The 19,918-nt window shown below is 51.8% G+C and overlaps 2 protein-coding genes across 2 annotated transcripts; one reads left to right on the top strand and one right to left on the bottom strand.

Moving 5' to 3' along the window:
- Positions 1-1,354: 1,354 nt before the first annotated feature.
- SYCN (syncollin) lies at positions 1,355-2,802 on the top strand. The gene is made up of 2 exons (XM_027515864.1): positions 1,355-1,781; positions 2,636-2,802. Exons 1-2 carry the CDS (start codon positions 1,387-1,389, stop codon positions 2,643-2,645), a joined length of 405 nt encoding a protein of 134 aa, XP_027371665.1. The 5' UTR covers positions 1,355-1,386; the 3' UTR covers positions 2,646-2,802.
- A 502-nt stretch (positions 2,803-3,304) lies between these two features.
- NCCRP1 (non-specific cytotoxic cell receptor protein 1 homolog (zebrafish)) lies at positions 3,305-7,860 on the bottom strand. Its single transcript, XM_027514448.1, has 6 exons — positions 7,530-7,860; positions 6,536-6,598; positions 6,397-6,448; positions 5,479-5,574; positions 4,737-4,875; positions 3,305-4,603 (listed from the first exon to the last, which is right to left on the bottom strand). The coding sequence occupies exons 1-6, from the start codon at positions 7,819-7,821 to the stop codon at positions 4,463-4,465; spliced, it is 783 nt and encodes a 260-aa protein (XP_027370249.1). The 5' UTR covers positions 7,822-7,860; the 3' UTR covers positions 3,305-4,462.
- Positions 7,861-19,918: the final 12,058 nt, after the last annotated feature.

Here is a 19,918-nt window from a genome sequence, read left to right on the forward strand (position 1 = left end):
TTAAACAAACTGGGTGACAGCAGACAGCCCTGTCATACTCCTTTCCCCATCTTGAACCAATCAGGTGTTCCATACAGGGTTCTAACTGTTGCTTCTTGACCAGAATACAGGTTTCTCAGGAGACAGGTAAGATGGTATGGTATTCTCATCTTTCTAAGAGCTTTCCACAGTTTGTCATGATCCACACAAATGTTTTAGTGTAGTCGATGAAACAGAGATAGATGCTTCTCTGAAATTCCCTTGCTTTCTATATAATCCAGCGAATGTTGGCAATTTGATCTCTAGTTCCTCTTCCTTTTCTAAACCCAGCTTGGACATCTGGAATTTCTTGGTTCAAATAATGCTGAAGCCTAGCATGCACAATTTTAAGCATGACCTTACTAGCATGGGAAGTGAGTGCAATTGTCCAATGCTTTGGTACTGCCCTTCTTGGGAACTGGAATAAGGATTGACCTTTTCCAGTCCTGTGGCCACTTCTGGGTCTTCCAGATTTGCTGGGATAATGAATGCAAAACCATCATCTTTTAGGGATTTGAATAGTTCTGCTGGAATTTCATCACATCCATTAGCTTTATTAACAGCAACGCTTCTTAAGTCCCACTTGACTTCGCACTCCAGAATGTCTGGCTCTGGGTGACTAACCACACCATTTTAGTAATCTGGTTCATTAAGATCTTTTTTAATACGATTCGTCCCTGTATTCTTTCCATCTTTATATATAATAGCTACTAATTCTGTGCTGTTCCAAGTGTTGCAAATTTCCCCCCAGGCCTTTTGTATATTACCTTGCAATGATTTTCGTCCTGCAAATATGTCTAGCTAATTTCTCAACCTTGCTCTGAGAGATCTGCTCCTGGGGAGGTGGGGGCGACTCCCTTCTCATCTCCTCCCTCCCATCTCTCCCTTCCCTTTCAAGGTCTGTCTCTCCTTATCTCCAGCTTCTCCTTTCCCAAGGGCCTGCCTGGGGGGAAGGTACACGCCCGGCACGGAGGCCCAGCTTCCATCCCCTTCTTTGGGCCTCTCCCTATTTGGAAGTGGGAGGGGGTTGTCCACTCGCTGTCAATTTTTAAGAGCTCCTCCCCCTATAAGTATTAACCCTATGCTACCCTCTGTATTCCAAGTCACAGGTCCTGTCATTTGCTACATTCCGTCTTAAGCAGCAGCAGCTGCTGCTGCTAAGTCGCTTCAGTCGTGTAGACGGCAGCTGAGTTTTATGCAAATAAAGTCCGTCCTGTATGCGCGGTTGTGGGTTCTGATGTTGGTTGGGAAGTCTCCCTGCTCCCGGGCGCCCTCGCCTTCCCTCCCCAAGTCCTTATCTCGCAGCTTTTCGTTTCCCACGGGTCGGGAGCATAAAAGGGAGCGGGGGCTCGGCCTCGCAGCGTCACCATGTCCCCGCTGTGCCCACTGCTGCTGACCCTTGCCCTGTTGGCCGTCCCCGGCGTCCGGGGCGCCTGCCCGGCGTCCGCCGACCTGAATAACGCCGACGGGACGCGCACGTGCGCCAAGCTCTACGACAAGAGCGACCCCTACTACGAGAACTGCTGCGCCGGCGCCGTGCTCTCCTTGGAGCCGGGCGCCGACCTGCCCTACTTGCCCTCGGACTGGACGAAAGTCATCTCTTCGATCGTGGTGGGCCAGCGCTGCGAGCTCACCGTGTGGTCCGGTCGCGGCAAGGAGGGCAAGTCGCGCAAGTTCTCGGCCGGTAGCTACCCGCGCCTGGAGGAGTACCGCCGCGGCCTCTTCGGGGACTGGTCCAACGCCATCTCCGCGGTCTACTGCAGGTGCCCACCCGCCGGCCCCACCACCCAGACCCCTGAGCCTCTGACCCAAACTGAGCATCCTTAGAACCAGTTTCCGAGGTCCCCCTTCTCCTCCCCCACGCCCCCTCCCCCAAGCCCATGCCCCTTGGATCTCCCAGACCCAACTCTGAGATTCCCAGACTCAGTAATCCAGTCTTCATTCTGGGAGCTCCCCGTCCCACCTCCCTGAATCGCCCACTTGCCTACCCACCAGACGGCTGCACTCTCTGGGGAGGGCAGATGATCTCTGGTGACCTCGAGCCTAGCCTGGTGATAGGAAGCCATCAACCCCCTCACTTTGAAGCCCCCAGAACCAGAGCTAGTCCTTCCCCACCCCCCTAGATCATCAGATCCCAGGGCTCTCAGACCCAGCTCTGGAGCTCCCAGATTCTAAACCTGACTGACCCAGACCTCAAGACCCCAGACCTAATTCCAGGAGTACCCTATCTAACCCTCATGCTCCTCATGCTCCACTCTTCTAGATCCTCTACATCAGCCTTGGCCCCAGAAACTGGTTCCAATGCCCCCATTAAGGTTCTGAAGCCTCCAGGCCCAACTTTGGAGGCCCCTGAGCCCACCCTGAACTCACATATCCAAACTCACAGACCCCGTGGCCCTAGATCTACCCAGGGCACCCTCTAAAACCACCCACCTGCCCCTCTACCCCCAAGAACTCCAAGAACCTCCAGCCCCAAACTCCCAGGCCAGGATGCCTAGCCCCTGAATTTGGAGCCCAGCCCCAGCCCCCAACCCCATCTCAGGCTTCTAGAATCCCTCCTACCATAAATCTCTGAGGCCGTGGCACCCCCTGACAATAATTTTCTATTCTGTTGCAGTTGCAAATGATACCTTACGAGATCGCTCATCTCCAGCCCTTACAAAGTGCTGAGCCCCTCACCTGGCCTTGTCCATGGGGTCTGCTGAAGTCTGTAAGACCCAGGAGAACAAAGCTTTCTGCCTACCCTCATATTGCCTTCCCTGTAATACAGCCCTTATGAAGCCATCTTTGTCTGCCCTCTGCTTGCGTTTGGGCCCCAAGTCCACGCCGATGTGGGGTCGGGAATGGAGGAGGGAGCAGGGTGGTCAGGGCTGGGTCAGCCCATAGTACCTGCTGTGAATGGGGACACATGCATAGATCCTGTGGGGGCACACGCACGGATTTAGGTGTACACACATGTGCACATACCCATACGGCATCTGTGTGACAAGTAATGGTACTGCTGGCTGATTTTTAAAAATATTTATTTATTTTGTTTGGCTGTACCAGGTCATGGGATTTCCAGGTGGTGCAGTAGTAAAGAATCTGCCTGCCAGTGCAGGAGATGCAAGAGACTGGTTCTATCCCTGGGTCGGGAAGATCCCCTGGAGTAGGAAATGGCAACTCACCCCAGTATTCTTGCCTGGAAAATTCCATGGACAGAGGAACCTGGAGGGCTATAGTTCACGGGGTTGCAAAGAGTTGGACATGACTGAGCATGCACGCTGGGTCTTAGCTGTAGCATGTGGGATCTAGTTCCCTGAACAAGGATGGAACCTGGCCCTCCTACATTGGGAGCCCAGAGTCTTAGCCACAGGACTACCGGAGAAGTCAAACACTGAAATGCTTTCTACACTTATTGGTGGATAGCCATTTTCTGAATCCCCCCTTCCCCACAACAGGTGTTCAGGCCTGCCAGGGACCTCAAGACTCTCTCAGGATTCATATGTACGATGGTAAGAGGCCTTCAAGGACTCTGCCCCATGTAGGTCCAGGGTCTGTTTTGTGATCTGCCCACAGCCCAGGACTCATGGGTTGTGAAATACTTTTAATGCCCCAGGCTCCAGCACATGGAGAACATTTTCATTCTAATTTGCATATTTCTGAAAATTCAAATTTGCAATTTACTACTTCTAAGGATAAGGACCCTTGACGAGTACCTGGGTTTGGGGGCTCTGGAGGAGTAAGAGAGGAGCAATGAGGGGTCTTGGGAGAAAGAGAAGTAGAGGGACAGCTCTGGGGGATGATAACATGGGATTGGAGGGAGGAAGGAAATCTGGGGACATTCTGAGAGTTAAGAGACATGGGAGAAGAAGGAGGTGAGTAGAGAGGCTACAAGGCCATAAATTTGGAACATAAGAGATCAGAGGTCAAGGGAGGTGCTGGAGATCAAGGACGTGCAAGTGGGAAATGAACTTGGTGAAGTTCTAAGGAGCAAACGCCAGGGAAACAGCATTCCTTGGGCACATGTATTTATTCATTCAGTCAACAAAGGTTTATTGAGTCCCTATTATCTTGTTAAGCACTGACTCAGGAAGAAGTGGCCACTGCCCTCATGCAGAGAGTGCAGCGAAAATGCCAGTGAGACAGACAGTCAAAGATGTGTGAAGATGTCAAATGAGAAGCCAAGGCCCAGACAGGATTACAGGGCATAGGAGGCAGTACGTGATCCAGGAGTAGCCAAGGGGACAGGAGGGTATAAAGGGGGAAGCGGGGTGCTCAGGAAACATGGTGGAGCTTAAGAGTCAGGAGGTACTAAGGGTTAGGGACTTCTAAGGCTTAGGGAGCTGCTAGGGGATCAGAGAGATGCTAATATATCAGAAGTGATAAAGTAATAAGAAGTCACTGAGGGGTTGATATCTTGTATCATCATATAAGACGTCAGGAGGGGCCCAGGGTCAGCCAATCACTCCCTGAATTGCACAGACACAGAGGAGTCGGTCACCCTAGTCCGCCGCAGCCCACCACGCTCCATCCGGTTCTTGGTCTTGTGCAGGAAGTGGACAAAGCGGACGCCAGGGCCATACTGGCGGAATACGTGGGATACCTGGGGCAGCACCAGGGTCAGGAAGAAGTTCTTTTTAGGGACCCATAAGCCCTGCCCTCCTCCCTCCTCCCTCTGTGAGGTCTTGGGACACAAAAGCACATGTAGAGGTGGTGGCCGGGGTAGAGCGTCTCACCTGGATCCAGTGCCCGGGAGGGCCTCTCCCAGAGGTGCGGGGGGCCACGTGGTGCTGGGCGATGACTGTGCTGCGGTCAGCCGCCAGCAGCCAGACGTGCAGCTCATACACACATGCGTCCAGTCGGCTGTCCTCGAACCTGGGGTGGGGGGCAGGCTTTCAGCTGCCACCACAGCCCCCACTCCTGGTACGGTTGCCATTCCACACACACACCCACTGGCACCCACTATGTGCACCGGGGCTGGGTGCTGCTTGTGACACGGCAGTGACCAAGACAACCCTATGCCCTGCTCTCATGGGATTAATAATGGTCCAGTGGGGGAGATGGACATGTCATTAGGAAGCGACAACTAGGCATGGTCAGGGCTGGGATAGGGGACATGCGGGGTGCTGGAGCATAATGCATCTGACCCAGGTTGGGAGTGGTCAGGGAAGGCTCCCCATGGCCTGAGTTCAATCCCTGGTTGGGGAACTGAGATCCCTCAAGCTGTGAGACGCAGCCAAATACAGGGGGGAATCCATCTCAAGAAAAGAAGGTGACCAACATCCAAGGAAGAAAGAAGAGGCTCTGGGCGGGAATATTTCAAGAACAGAAAGATTCAGACCAAAGGGGCCAGAGAGATGGAAAGGGCTGGGTCCCTCAGTGGCAGGAGGGTCTCAGGGAGCACGGGGTGAGGCATGCGCTTTGGGGAGCCCACGTGTGCCACCTGGCTGGGCAGGTGGGCGGGGCGGAGGCACGTACCAGTCCATGACTGTGATACGTGGCTGCTCATCATCCAGTAGCTCCTCCCATAAGCCCTCGGCCAGGAGGTCCACGCACTGCTGCTTCACCGTCCAGCTGTGAGAGAGGGCAAGGGGGAGGGCTGTCATCTGCTGGCATTCTCCCAGGTCAGCCGGCCCCCTGAAGCGGGACACCCTGATCGTACCACCCTCCTAAAGACATCAAGGGCGGTGGCCTAGGGGGGCTGAGCAGCCACTCAGCACCTCACAGTATCGGCTCCTGTGAGCTTCTCTGAGGGGGATGCATCCTGAACCCTGTGTTGCAGATGGGGAAACCGCGGTGCACACAGGGAAGTGACTTACAAGATCGAGCAGCAAAGAAGTGGCAGAGCTGAACCCAAGTGCCTGTGACTCGGAGCCCCTGAGTTGCGGCATCCCACCCACTAAGCAGAAAGGGGGCCCGGTTTAAAGGCCTAGGTGACTCTCCCGTTCCCACAGAAAGAGGCTGAGTATAGGAACAGTATTAACTGTTAGGCTTCCCTGGTGGTTCAGGCGGTAAAGAATCTGCCGGCAGTGCCAGAGACCCAGGTTGGATCCCTGGGTCCGGAAGATCCATTCAGGCAACCCATCCAATACAGGCAACCCATTCCAGTATTCCTGCCTGGAGAATTTCATGAACAGAGGAGCCTGGTGGGCTACCGTCTATGGGGTCGCGAAGAGTTGGACGCGAACTGAGTGACTAAGCACGGCATGGAACACCTACTACGTGCAAACTAGCCAGACCCTATGCCGTGTGTTTTATGGGCATGCTCTTATGACATCCTGTTTACAGAGCAGGAGACAAGGGCCCAGAGAGGTAAAGACAGCTTTTCCAGGTCCCACAGCGAGGGAGGCCGGAAGAAGGAATCAAATGCAGGCCACGTGTGTCCCGGCCACTCACCTGAGGTTCTGCTGGAGTTTCTCAGTCCTGATGTGCCAGCCGCGGAAATTGCCTGGCGGGTGGAGGAGCAACGGATTAGAACTTGCCCCTTCTCCAGGGCCACCCTTCCACAGCACGGGGCTAGCCTCCGGGCGCTTACCCAGAGCCTCCAGGGGTTGCTGGGTGGGACCGGTAGGGGGCGCTGGCTCATAAATGTTGATGCCTGAAAAGCGCAGGGAAGCGGAGCCTCAGGCGTGCTGAAGCTGCCCTCCTTCCTGCAGGATCCCCACTCCCTGCCCGCTGGACGCGGCTGGAAGGACGGGAATCAGTGCCCCACCTGCCAGACCAGCCCAGCCAGGCAGCAGGGAGTGAGTCAGGGCCCTAGGAGAGCCCTGAGAATGTCCTGGGGTCAGAGGGCCAGTGCTTGGAGGGGGAAGGCGTTGTGGCGAGAGGGGAGGAACAGAGGGAGAAAGAAAGAGAGGAACCAAGAAAAAGAGAGAGAATACGGGAGGAGGGAGATAGCTCTGGGAGATAAGGAAGGACAGGGAAGCCTGGCGTGCTGCAGTCCATTGGGTCGCAGAGTCGGAATGACTGAGCGACTGAACGGTAACATGGGAGGAGGGAGGGAGAGATACAGACCCTGTGAGAGATAGAGACACAAGATGTAGAAAGAGACAGAGATGCAAGTGAGACAGAGAGACACGCTGAGAGAAAAAGGGACAGAGAAGGAAGTGCTAGAATGCATGGCTGCTCGGCCGCTCAGGCCTGTTAGATTCTTTGCGACCCCATGGATTGGAGCCCACTAGGCTCCTCTGTCCATGGGATTCTTCAGGCAAGAATACTGGAGTGGGTTGCCATGCCCTCCTCCAGGGGATCTTCCTGACCCAGGGATCGAACCTGCGTCTCCTGCATCTCCTACAGTGCAGGTGGATTCTTTACCTCTGTGCCACCGGGGAAGCCCCAGAGAAGGATGCAGAGGAATAAAAACACAGAGGGAGACATCAAGAGACAGAGACGAAGAAACAGAGTTAAGAGAGACAAGGAAACAAAGAGAAGACGAGACCGACGGTCTAGGTGAGCGAGCCCAGGGGAAGGAGACGGAGGCGTGGCGGCCTCCCGGCTGCTCCAGCCTCGCGCAGACCACGGCCCCGCACCTTCGGGGTTGGGCGAGCGCAGTAGGTTGCGGTAGAGCGGCCGCCTCAGGAAGAGCAGCTTCCAGGTGAGGCGCGGGGGCAGCTCCAGGCTCCCTCTCGGCGGCGCCCACTCTTGCAGCAGCAGCTGCCGCGCGTGGGCCTCGGTTGGCGACTCGGGCGCAGGGAGCCGGGGGGTCTCGGGGGCCGCGGGCGAAGGCGGCGACGGGGGCGGAGGCGGCGACGCCGGCTCCTGGGGGCTCGCGGGTTCCTCCATCCCGCCGCCGAGCTCTGGTCCTTCCCGCACCTCCTCCATCGCTCGGGTCTGGGTGACTGTCCGGGCTTCTCCGCAGGGTTCGGGGTGAACCCGGGGCGGGAGAGGGCGGAGCGCCTCGACTGGCCTTTAAGTAGAGGGGTGTGTTGGGGGAAGGATCCGGGCCCCCAGGTCCTCCTCCCTCAGGGTCGGGAGCCCAGGCCCCAGCCCCTCCTTCTCCCAGCTTGCAGAAGTCCGGGTCCCAGCCCAGCTGTATTTCCCAAGCCTCCTGCTCCAGTTTCCCCAGACATCAGCCCTGGAGAGGGGTGTGACCAAGGCGTTAATGCCAGGGCTCGGTTCTCTAATGAGGCCCATCCACCTCGTTAACATCCCGCGTGGCTGGAGGAAAGCTTAATTAATGAAGCCCCCATCTCCCCCCCGCAACCTCCCCGTCAGCTGGGCATGTTGTAAGGGGTGGGGATGGGAGGGGAGTCCCGCCTCTGCTTGTTCCTCCTCTGTCCGCACTTGGGACACGAACTTGGGACCTGATATTTCTTGTCCCAGAAGCATAGAGGCGTGGGGTGGGAGACAGAGAGAGACCCAGAGAGACTCTGAGCTAGAGATGGGGAGTCACAGAGATGGGGGACCCAAGGGAGACACTGAGATAGTGTCAGAAAGGGAGGTAGTAACCCCTCCTGGAGGGTGCCTTGCATCTCTTCCTGGGGTTGGGCAGGCGGTGCAGGCTGGCCAGACCTCCTCCCTGGGAGGTCATAGGGAGTTTGGAGTCAGGGCTGGAGCGATGGCGGGGGCAGGAGGTCGGGGGTGCGGAGGAAGTGGGGTGGCTGAGGAACTTGAAGGGCCAGATGCCCACGCCCACAGCCTGCCCTTGCCACATCCCACAGCCTGCCCAGGTAAGCACAGGCTCAGTCCCACATAAGTTACCAGTAACAAGTGCCACAGTGAATGCTTTCTGCTTGCTAGATGTTGTCCTAAGCTTTTACAAGTTCATTTCATCCTCTAACAACTTAGGTGCTATTATTACGGGCATTTTATACATAAGAAAAGATAATAGTGAATGAACATGGAGTTGCGGGCCAGCTTGCACACCAACCCTGAGTAGGGAGCTGTTGTTATCCCCATTTCACAGATGAAAAACTAGAGGGCCCCCTCACAGGCCTGGTCCCATACCACCCCAGATAACCCCATATGCTTCCCGCCCCAGGTTCCCACAAGATGCTGACAGACACATTCTGCAGACACACAGAGTGGAGCTCACACCCAAATGATGCTCATGTAATTAACGCCCGTGTGCCAGGCATTGTTCTAAATTCTTTAGGTGGAGTAATTAATTCAATCTCCATATCTTCCATAGGAAATAGGTACTATTGTTATACCCGTTTTGTAGACTTCTACTTTTGTAGAAGTCTCCGTAACTGAGAGTAGAAGTCTCAGTTACTGAGACTCAGAGAGGTCTAGTAACTCACCCAAGGTTGCACAGCTGGTATGTGGCAAATTAGACACGGAGTTTCATGTGATACACAGGGATACATATTCAAATTACCCCCAGAGACAGTGGCTCACACGGAAACAGATGGGAGAACATAGTTACATTTATTGAGTGTCTGCCTTTAACTCATTATGTCTTACAACAACCCTGGGAGGTGGGCACTGGTAATAGTTCCTCCACTGACTGATTGGGGAACTGAGAGGCAAGAGAGGTGAAGTGACCTATCCTGGGAAAGCTGGGAATTAGCCAGGGCCCTGGGGGGAGGCAGGACCCACAGAAGGGGACAAACTAACTTATGTGCAATATTCCTGCTCACCCAGAAGTCCCCAAGAGGTTTCCAAATACTTGCAGAGCCCATGATCCATGCATAACTGGAGACACTCCCACCACCACTGCAAGCGCACAGACCCACACCCTTGCCTGGCTGCCTGCCTGTCTTCATCGGAGGAGGAAGAAAGGACAGAGTCAGGAGGAGGAGTGTCTGTCTAGTGGAGTCAGAGCTGTCCCCAGGTCAGAATCCAGGGCAGGGAGTGGCTCAGAGCCAGAGACCAAAAAAAAAAAGGCAGGAAATCTGTAGAATCAGGATCAACACCCCTCCTCTGTCTGCCCCCCTCCTGCCATGGTGTCCACACTATCTCACTCCTGGGGTCCTCAGCCCCTTCTCTTACACACACACACGGGCCACAGTTAAAGGGGTCTTATGAAAGGTTCAACACAAGTAGTCACTCCCCCGCTTAAACCTGCCATGGCTCCCCAGTGCCCTCAGGAGAAAAATCCCAGCTCTCTGCCAGCATTACAGGCCCTGGATTTCTGGTCCCTGTTCTCACTCATCTCAGGGATTTTGCTCAGAAAGTTCTTTCTAGCCAGAATGCCCTTCTGTCTCACCCATATCCTCATACCACGTGATCCCCAAATTTTAGTGCTCACCAGATTCACCCAGGAAACTTATTTTAAATGTGTATCTTCAGGCTTCCCTGGCAGTCCAATGGTTAAGATTTGCACTTTCAATGCAGGGGGCATGGGTTCGATCCCTGGTCAGGGAACTAAGATCCCACATGCCTCATGGCATGGCCAAAAGAAAAAAAAAAGTGTATTTTCAAACCTTATGCCCAGGAGTCTAATTTAGTCCCTGTGGACCCCAGAATCTGAAATTTTAGAAACACCCTCCCTATCACCCCATACTATGAGAAATAGTTTTACTTAAATCTGAGCGATCCAGGAGCCATACAGAGCCAAGTGTCTTTCAACATTAGATCTCCAGTGTCTCCTTTCTTCACCTTCTGATCAGCAAAGGTCCCAGTGTGGGGACTCAAGCTCTGAAACAGCGATCTAGAATCAAAGAAAGCAGGTTGGTGGCTGCCTGGGCTGTAGGGCAGAGGGGTGGCCTTTCTGGGGTGAGAAAAAAGCTATATCTTAATTGTGGTGGTAGTTATATGGGAGTATACACTTGCCAAAATTCATCAAACTGTGTGTTTAGAATGGGTGTGTGTGTGTTGGGGGAGGGGGGCGACTTCCCTGGTGGTCCAATGGTTAGGAATCCGCCTGCCAATGCAGAGGACATGGGTTCCATCCCTGGTCTGTGGTCTGAGAAGATCCCACATGTCTGGGAGCAACTAAGCCTAAGCATCGCAAATGCTGTCTGTGCTCTAGAGATCCTGCTCTGCAACAAGAGAAGCCACTGCGATGAAAAGCCTGAGCACCGCAACAAAGAGTTGCCCCTGCTTGCCACAGCTAGAGAAAGCCTGAGCACAGCAACGAAGACCCAGTGCAACTGAAAGAAGAAAAGGGTTTAGGGACTTTCCTGGTGGTCCAGTGGTTAAAGCTTCATGCTGCAATGCAGGGGCAAAGGTTCGATGCCTGGTTGGGGAACTAAGATCCTGCATTCAGCCAAAAATAATAATAATAAAATTTTAAAAAATTAATGAGTGTATTTTCTTGTATGTAAATTATATCCCAGTAAGAAAAAAAGGCAAAAGGACACAGCAGTCCTGATGTACAGACAAGGAAATAGCAACAAACCTCCCCCTCCTCTCCCTTGGTCGCTCAGTCACGTCTGACTGTTTGCAATCCCATGGACTGTATCCTGCCAGGCTCTTCTGTCTATGGGATCTCCCAGGCAAGAATACTGGAGTAGGTTGCCATTTCCATCTCCAGGGGATTTTCCTGACCCAGTGATCGAACCTGTGTCTCTTGCATCTCCTGCATTGGCAGGCAGATTCTTTACCACTAGCCACAAGTCTATTGGGTGAAAAAGGCAAGATGTAGAACAGTGGGCCTCATAGGCTACTACCTTTTATTCTTTCAATAAATACTTATTAGACATCCACAGTGTCCAATCCCTCTGTGTTGGTGATATAATGGTGGAAGAACAGATTCCTATCCCTGTGCAGCTTCCTTGTGGGAGGAGGGATGGATTTCAGCAATTTAAGAATTTCTTTCTTTCTTTCTTTCTTTTGTTTACTGGCTAAGTCATTGGGCTCATGGGATCTTAGTTTCCTGACCAGGGATTGAATCTGCACCCTGATGTGCATGGGGTCCTAACCACTGAACCACCAGAGAATTCCCTCAATGAGTAACTAATTAAAGGGCAGCACTAAATGCTCTGATGGTGAAAAAGGTTGTAATGACAGGGCAAAGGAGTGAATAGGAAGCCCGTTTTAGCTGAAGTGGTCAGGGAGGGCTTCTTGGAGGAGGTGATGTTTGAGCAAAGACCTGAAAAGGAGATAACAGCAAGTGTACAGGCTCTAAGGTAGGACCAGGAGTGGTGGGTTTGGGGAACAGGAGGGAGGCCAGTGTGGCTGAAATGGAGGGAGTGCAGGGGAGATGAGATCAGATAGGGCATTGCTGGGGGCAGCTCTGTAGGATTTATCTAAGTGTAATAAATTCACAGTGAAACTGCAGGGAAAGTTTCAGCTAGGAAGTGATGAACTGATTTCTAGCTGAGTGTGGGCAGAGGGTGCAGGGAAACAATAAGGAAGGAGCTGGGGGTGGACAGGACCAGAGTGGTGCCATGGAGTGACTGCTGGGTCGAGGACAGATTGAATATCTTTGTTGATTTGACAGAGGGGAAAGGCTTGATTGGCCTTGAGGGTTGAGCAACGGGCAGAAGAAGGTGGTACCATTTGCAGAGAGGGGAAGATGAGGCCAGAACAGGATTGACGGTGAGGAGGAAGCAGGAAGCAGTATTCTGTCTCAGATGTCAGTTATTGTTGTTGCTTAGTCACTAAGTTGTGTCCAACTCTATTATGACCTTATGGCCTGTAGCCCACCAGGCTTCTCTGTCATTGGGATTTCCCAGGCAAGTATACTGGAGTGGGTTGCTACACAAACCCATGTCTCCTGCACTGGTAGGAGGATTCTTTACCACTGAGCCACCTGGGAAGCCCCAGATGTCAGTACTGGATATCTAAAGGAGCAATATTGGGGGTAGGGGCAGCTGGATGTACAAGGCAGAGTTCAAAGACAGGTATCAGGGCTGAGGCACAAATCTGAGAGGCATCACCATGTCAACACCCGAGGAACAGAATGAGATGATAAAAACAGTAATAGCTATAATGGAGCAGTTGCTGTGTGCCCGGCACTATGCGCTCTATGTCTATTAAATGAACTGCCCCCTGTAAGGTAGGTATTATCATTAAACCAACTTTACAGATGAAGAAACTGAGGCACAGAGAGGTGAAGTGTCTTACCCAAGGTCACACAGCCAGAAAGTGGCAAAGCTGGGATTTGAACCTCTGCTGTCTGGCCCCAGAGTCTGCATCCCCTGCAAGGGTGGCCCAGGTTAGGGCCCAAGCTCCTTATGCATCTTGATCCTTCTCACCAGCCATCTGGTGAGTCATCTCTGCTCTCCTGAAACCCTTCCCGGCTCCCCAGACTCTCCCCTGCCCCAGATTCTGGTTTGCAGCCCTGCTTCTAAGCCTTTGAGTTGGTCTCAGTTTACCTCATCCCCATCTCTGTCCCTTTCATTACATCCCAGCATCTCTGAATTCCACACATAAGAAGATTCTGAGTTCTCAGAAGCGGTCAGGGGGAAGCCTGGGTGGGCTCTGTCTTCTGCCCCAGGTGGGAAGTCAAGCTGGAGTCCGCTGCTCCGTCTGCCCCATCAAACGGTAGATTCATCTCTTAGGGCTGCCTCAGCAAATTAGCACATATGTGGTGGCTTACAAAACAGATTTATTCTCTAATGGTTCTAGAAGCCAAAAGTCTGAAATCAAGTTGGCAGGTGGCAACCCCTCAGAGGGTCTAGGAAGGATGCCTTTCTCGCCTCTCCCAGCTCCCGGTGGCGCCAGCATTCCTTGGCTTGTGGTCATATCACTCCAGTCTCTGCCTCTGTGGTCACGTGCCTTCCTTCGCTCTCGTTTCCTTATGTCTCACTCCTTTGAAAAAAATCGTTTATTTGGCTGCATCAGGTCTTAGTTGTGGTGCAGGCTCTGGAGTTGTGGGCTCAGTGGTCATGGCGTTCAGTTGCTCTGCGGCCTGTGGGATCCTAGTTCCCCAACCAGGGATGGAACCCACGGCCCCTGCGGTGAAACTGTGGAGTCTCCAGCACTGGGCCTCTGGCGAAGCCCCCACCCCCAGTCTCTGATTCGGTGTTTCTGGGGTGGACCCAAGAGGTGATGCTGTGCTGCTGGTCTGGGATCCCTCACTAAGAACCACTGTCCTAGTGGTGAGGAGCAGAAGGCTGCCTGAGTTCAGCAGTCCTCACCCTTACCCTATGTGTTCTTGGGCAAAGGACTTTCCTTTCTTTCCAAAGCTTAGCTTCTCATCTGTAAAATGGGTCTATCTCCTCCCCACAGCGCTATGTGAGGTGGTCCACACTTTCCTCCTCACTCACCATAAGTCCCGTATTTTTGCTGGTCCTTGACCTGCCAACTTCTTTCCCACCTCAGAACCTTTGCATATGCCTCGCCTTCTGGCTACAAGGTCTTCCACTCCATGCCTCCATCGATTACTTCCTCTCCATTCAAATGTCATCTCTTCATAAGGCACACACCCCTCTTCCTTATTCTATCTAACAATGCGTCTCAGTGATTGTTCCCTATTGGTTCATATAAAGCAACTTGGACACTCCCCCACCAGGTCAATTTCCTACCCCCTGCTCTCCTCTGTCACCACACCCCGTTCTTTCTTTCTTGAACTTCGTGTGGTCTTTAAATACCTATGAGTATGTGGGTACGTTCACTTGGTCATGAACTGTGTCACCCGGTGAGAATGTCAACCTCACCAGGGCAGGGCCTTGGGTGGGGGTTTGTTATTTGTCCCCAGCTCAGGGTTGACACAGACTGGTTGCTCTGTTTGTTGAGCAGGGAGGGCAAGAAGGCTGGGTCCCCAACAGGAGGATGAGGCTCTGTCTAGCCCAGAAGCCACATCCAACCTGCCTCAGTCTAGCTTCCCATGACTCCTGATGAAAAACCAGTATCACCGCCAGGAGTGCCAGCTGGGCCCAGGGTCCAATCCTGCTGGTACAGAGAAAGAAAGGGTGGGAGGCGGGCACCAGGGCACCAGGGTTGGACGAGCAGATGGTGGCTTCTCCATCAGGACTACAGAGGATGGGAGAGCCCAGCCAGGTCAAGAGGGCCGTGAGACTGGGAGAAAGGTGTTCTAGGTTGGGTACCACATCCCCGGGGAGAAACCACTGGGCTCTGAGGTGGGGACATGTGTTGAGCCAGCTTCACCTTGCAGGGGGCGACAGAGAGGCAGAATGAGTTGGGAGATAACAGGAGGGAAACAAGACGGGATGGAGGGAGAGAAAGAGGAAGACAAGGGAAGCTGGTAAGGAGGAAAACAGACAGAGATGAAGATGGAGACAGAAGGAAAGAGAGGCAGAGAAATCTAGAGAGGCTGAAGCAGAGACATAGACAACAGAGATGCTTATGGAGACTAGAATGGAGTTGACCAGATCCAGAGAAGGATCCAGAAGGTCAGAGATATCCAGAAGGCATCACCTGGGGGCAGCAGGCAGGTGGGAGTCCAGAGGCAGGCAGGGGAGGGGGCAAGATAAATTTGCCAGATAGAAAGTACGTGCAAGGTCTCTCCTGTGGCATTGCTTAGGAAAGCACCGCGAGCTCCCTGAATGTCCATCAGCAGAGGCTGTTCCAGTGAAATCAGGGTTCATATGCACCACAGAATACTACTGAGCCATGACCACGGGCGAGGTTGCTTATGTACACCACCTGGGACCGACCACCAGAATATACCATTAGGTCACAATAGAGCAAGTTGTAGAAGGATGTGCACATTTTGCGAATGTTTGTGCCAAGTAGAACATATGCCAGTATACGCATGTAGGTATTTCTAGGTATGCGCATACATTTCTGGAAGGAGATGCAAGAAACTTGTCTCAGTGGCTGCCTTGGGGGATGGGGACCCGGGGACAGGGCATGTGGAGGAAGGAAGGTTGACTTTGCAATTTAATCCCTTTGGAATCTTTTATATTTTGTACCATAGGTTTCTGTTACCTGTTCAAATACTCAATACGATTAAATGGCAGAATAAGAGAGAAAGTTGGGGATAAAGGTGTAGAGAAGAGAGGGAGAGGGGAAGAAAGGAAGAGAGAATTTAATTCTGTCTAACCCAGTGGTTCCCAGACTTCTGCAGATACCTTTGGTCAACCTGGAAAAGGCTGTGAGCTGTCTCCAACCCCCAAGCAACAGGTCAGGACCCTGTTTGCTGCCCCGTCTTGTCCCCTGCCCTGACCCAACAACCCCTCAGCATTTTCCAAGAACAGCCGTCTCTCTTCTGGAGTCTCTTTTTGGGGGTCTGGCCTAGTTTGGTTGACTGCAGCCCCAGAAGACAGAGGCTGACCCTTTCCTGCTCAGACCTGTGGTCCCTCAGGTGCAGTCATGAGAGATTCTCAGTCTTCAGGAGGCTGTGGCATGGTGATGGCTTTGAATCCTGCCTTGACCACTTTCTTGCTGTGTGACCTCAGGCTGGCGACTTGGAGTCTCTGTTCCACAGCGTCCCAGCTGTAAAACAGGACAAGGAAGGTACTTCCTCAGAGGGCTGCTAGGAAGGTTGGTGAGCCTGGACAGTTAGTCACTCAGTTGTATCCGACTCTTTGTGACCCCAAGGACTATAGCCCACTTGGCTCCTCTGTCCGTGGAATTCTCCAGGCAAGAATACTGGAGTGGGTTGCCCTTCCCTTCTCCAGGGGATCTTTCTGACCCAGGGATCAAACCTAGATCTCCTTTAATGCAGGTGGATTCTTTATTGCCTGAGCCACTGGGGAAGCCCTAGGAGGATTGGGGTTGCCATTATGAATTGCCACACACTGGGGTGGCTTGAAACAGCATAAATGTATTCTCTCATGGTTCTGGAAGCAGGGAGTCTGAAATCAAGGTGTCAGCAAGGACTTTCTCCCTCTGGAGCTTTAGGGGGAGATTTTTTCGCCTCTTTCAGCTTCCAGAGGCTGCTGGTGTGGTTTTACTCATGGCCGTAGGACTCTAATCTCTGCCTGTCTTCACAAGGGCTTCATGGGTGTCTCAAATTTCCCTGTTTTTTTCTTATAAGGACATTTGTCACTGGTTTTAGGGCCCACTCAGATAAGCCAGGAAGATCTCACCTCCAGGTCCTTAATCACATCTCAAAGTCCCCTTTTCCAAATAAGGTCACACTTACAGGTTCCATGGGGATGTATCTGGTTTTTTTCTTTTTTGGGGTGGTGGGGGAAGAGGGGAACACTATTCAAGCCTCTACAGTGTTAAATGAGGTAACACCAGGAACTCAGCAAAGCGCTGGACACAGTAAGGTTTTGATGAATGCTAACTATTCCCTCGATTTTGCTTGGCCCACATGATACTGTTGAATGTTTTTAATTAGTGACCTACCTTTGAGATTCAAGGACTTTCACATGAACATGGGGATTTCTTGAGGAAAATCAGAACATTTGGCATCATCAGACCAAACTTCTGCAAGGCTGTGGAGCCCTGAGAAGTCACTGGCCTTCAAAGGGGGCTGCGTGTGGCCACTTCCTCCCCCTGCCCCATGGCATTTGTCTGGCCCTGGTGTGTCAGAGTCGGAGCGTCCTGCTCACTGTTGCAGCCTCTCTGCCCAGCCTGAGGCCTGGCTCAGAAAGTCAATGAGGGTGTCCTTAGTGGCTCAGTGGTAAAAAAAAATCCGCTGCTAATGCAGGAGACGGGGGTTCGATCCCTAGTCCGGGAAGATCTCACATGCCGAGGAGCAACTAAGCCCACATGCCACAACAATTGAGGCTGTGCCCTAGAGCCCGGCAGCCGCAACTGCTGAAGCCCATGGGCCCTAGAGCTCGTGATCTGCAGCAAGAGAAGCCTGCACACCGCAACTGGAGAGTAGGCCCCGTTCAATGCAACTAGAGAAAAGTCAGGGCAGCAAGAAAGACCCAGCACAGCCATAAATAAATAATTTTTTTTTTTTTTTTTAAAAGAAGAAAGCCAATGAGGGACTCACGGCTTTAGGCCTGGCCGTTGTAGGCCATGTGACCTCAGTCTCCTCGTCTGTGAAATGGGGGAAGGTGTGGAATGATTCCTTGGCCCTTCCCCTGTGGGACATGGTGGGAGGTAGGCACGAGGTTTGAGGTCAAGAGTGACTTACTGCGGCAGATAAACTGCCATTCTCATTCCTGGCTGCATGTTAGAATCTCCTGGATAATTCTCATTTTATATACCTGTAACCAGACCCCAACCCACACCAGAGGGGGTTGCCCTTTGCTTACAAAACAGACTTTCGTCGTGGCCTTCAAGGCCTTTACTCCTCCCAAAACCCCTCTCTTGTTCTTTCGTTCCTTCTTTTGTGCCCCCCCCTTTTCCATTCTGCTCATGGGAGTCATTCTACTGTGTGAACAAGTCTCTTTTCTGGTTTTGCAAATGTTGCTGTTTAGTCGTGTCCAACTCTTTTGGGATCCCATGGACTTTAGCCCACCAGGCTCCTCTATGTGTCAAATTTCCCAGGCAGGAATACTGGAGTGAGTTGCCATATCCTTCTTCAGGGGATCTTCCTGACCCAGGGATCAAACCCGAGTCTCCTGTATTGGCAGGTGGGTTCATTACCACTGAGCCACCTGCGAAGCCAGGACTATTTTATATCCACAATTTTTGGCTTGGCTTTTTGCTATGGGCACAGGTGGGCCCTGGCTCCTGATGACGTCGCAGGAACCTTGCCTTGTGCCCTCAGCTCCCACATAAATACTGCTGCCGTGAACATCTTTGGGCACACCCCTTCACGGTCCCAAGAGAGAATTTCTTTGGAAAGTCACCCAGAGTGGAATTGTTAGGAGATTCGTACTTGCAGCACTTCATTTGACTAAGCCAGACATTTAATTTTTACCAGATTCGTAGTGTTAAAATGACAGCTCATTGTTAAAATTTGCTTTTTTTTTTTAAAAAAAAGTAAATGTTTATTATTAATTTATTTGTGGCACTGGGTCTCAGTTGCAGCACTTGAGATCTGTCTTCATTACAGCACATATGATCTTTAGTTGCAGCAAGTAGGCTTTTTTTTCCGTTGCGGCATGGAAAGTTACTTGCGGCATGCGGGATATATTAACAATTCCCTGACCTGGACCCCCTGCATTCTGAGCTTGGAGTCTTAGCCACTGGCCCACCAAGGAAGTCCCTGGAATTTGTGTTTCTCTGATTACTAATGAGTTTGAGCACCTGTGCACATCCCTGTTGGTTTTGGAATTTTTTTTCTTAGTTGCTTGTTTATACCATTGTGAATGCCCATTTTTCTGTAAGGAATGCTCTTTTTCTTGTTTAAAAAAATATATCTTAAAGATGTTAGGATTTGCAAATATTTCTCCCATTCTGAAACCCAGTACATTTGCCCATTATGTCCTTCCTTGAACAAAATAAATTTTGGCATAATCAAATTGATATTTTTTTCCTTTGTAATTTATTCCTTTGGGGTTTTCAGAAGTCCTTCTCTGCCCCTAGGTTATCAATTATTTTCCTCCATCAACTTTATAGTTGACCTTTCATGGTGATGTTTAATCCAGCTAGAGAAACACTGTCTGATAAACTAAGGTAATAGTTTTCACATCTCTAATGTGTAATTCTCAGCTGCTGGCCAGAAGCAGCAACTGAACATGTGAAATGTGGGTAGTGCAACAGAGAGACTAAATACTTAATTTTATTTCAATTTAAAAGTAAATAAGCACATGAGAATAGCAGCTACTGCCCTGCACAGTACCGACCTCAGCTTCCCTTGTATTGTATTTGGTAAGGAGTCAGTTTTTTTTCCATCAGTTCAGTTCAGTTCAGTCACTCAGCCATGTCCGACTCTTTGTGATCCCATGAATCATAGCACGCCAGGCCTCCCTGTCCATCACCAACTCCCAGAGTTCACCCAAATTCTTGTCCATCGAGTCGGTGATGCCATCCAGCCATCTCATCCTCTGTTGTCCCCTTCTCCTCCTGCCCCCAATCCCTCCCAGCATCAGAGTCTTTTCCAATGAGTCAACTCTTCGCATCAGGTGGCCAAAGTATTGGAGTTTCAGCTTGAGCATCAGTCCTTCCAAAGAACACCCAGGGCTGATCTCCTTTAGAATGGACTGGTTGGATCTCCTTGCAGTCCAAGGGACTCTCAAGAGTCTTCTCCAACACCACAGTTCAAAAGCACCAATTCTTCGGTGCTCAGCTTTCTTCACAGTCCAACTCTCACATCCATACATGAACACTG

This window comes from Bos indicus x Bos taurus, chromosome 18 (assembly GCF_003369695.1).
Source record: "Bos indicus x Bos taurus breed Angus x Brahman F1 hybrid chromosome 18, Bos_hybrid_MaternalHap_v2.0, whole genome shotgun sequence".
NCBI classification, from domain to species: Eukaryota; Metazoa; Chordata; class Mammalia; order Artiodactyla; family Bovidae; genus Bos; species Bos indicus x Bos taurus.

Coding starts and splice junctions, on each gene's coding strand:
- SYCN (XM_027515864.1), top strand. CDS start 1,387: ATGTCCCCGCTGTGCCCACTGCTGCTGACCCTTGCCCTGTTGGCCGTC.
- NCCRP1 (XM_027514448.1), bottom strand. CDS start 7,821: ATGGAGGAGGTGCGGGAAGGACCAGAGCTCGGCGGCGGGATGGAGGAA. Junction 5,575..6,396: donor AAACTCCAGCAGAACCTCAG/GTGAGTGGCCGG, acceptor CCTCTCTCACAG/CTGGACGGTGAAGCAGCAGT. Junction 4,604..4,736: donor CTCCCGGGCACTGGATCCAG/GTGAGACGCTCT, acceptor GTGCTGCCCCAG/GTATCCCACGTATTCCGCCA.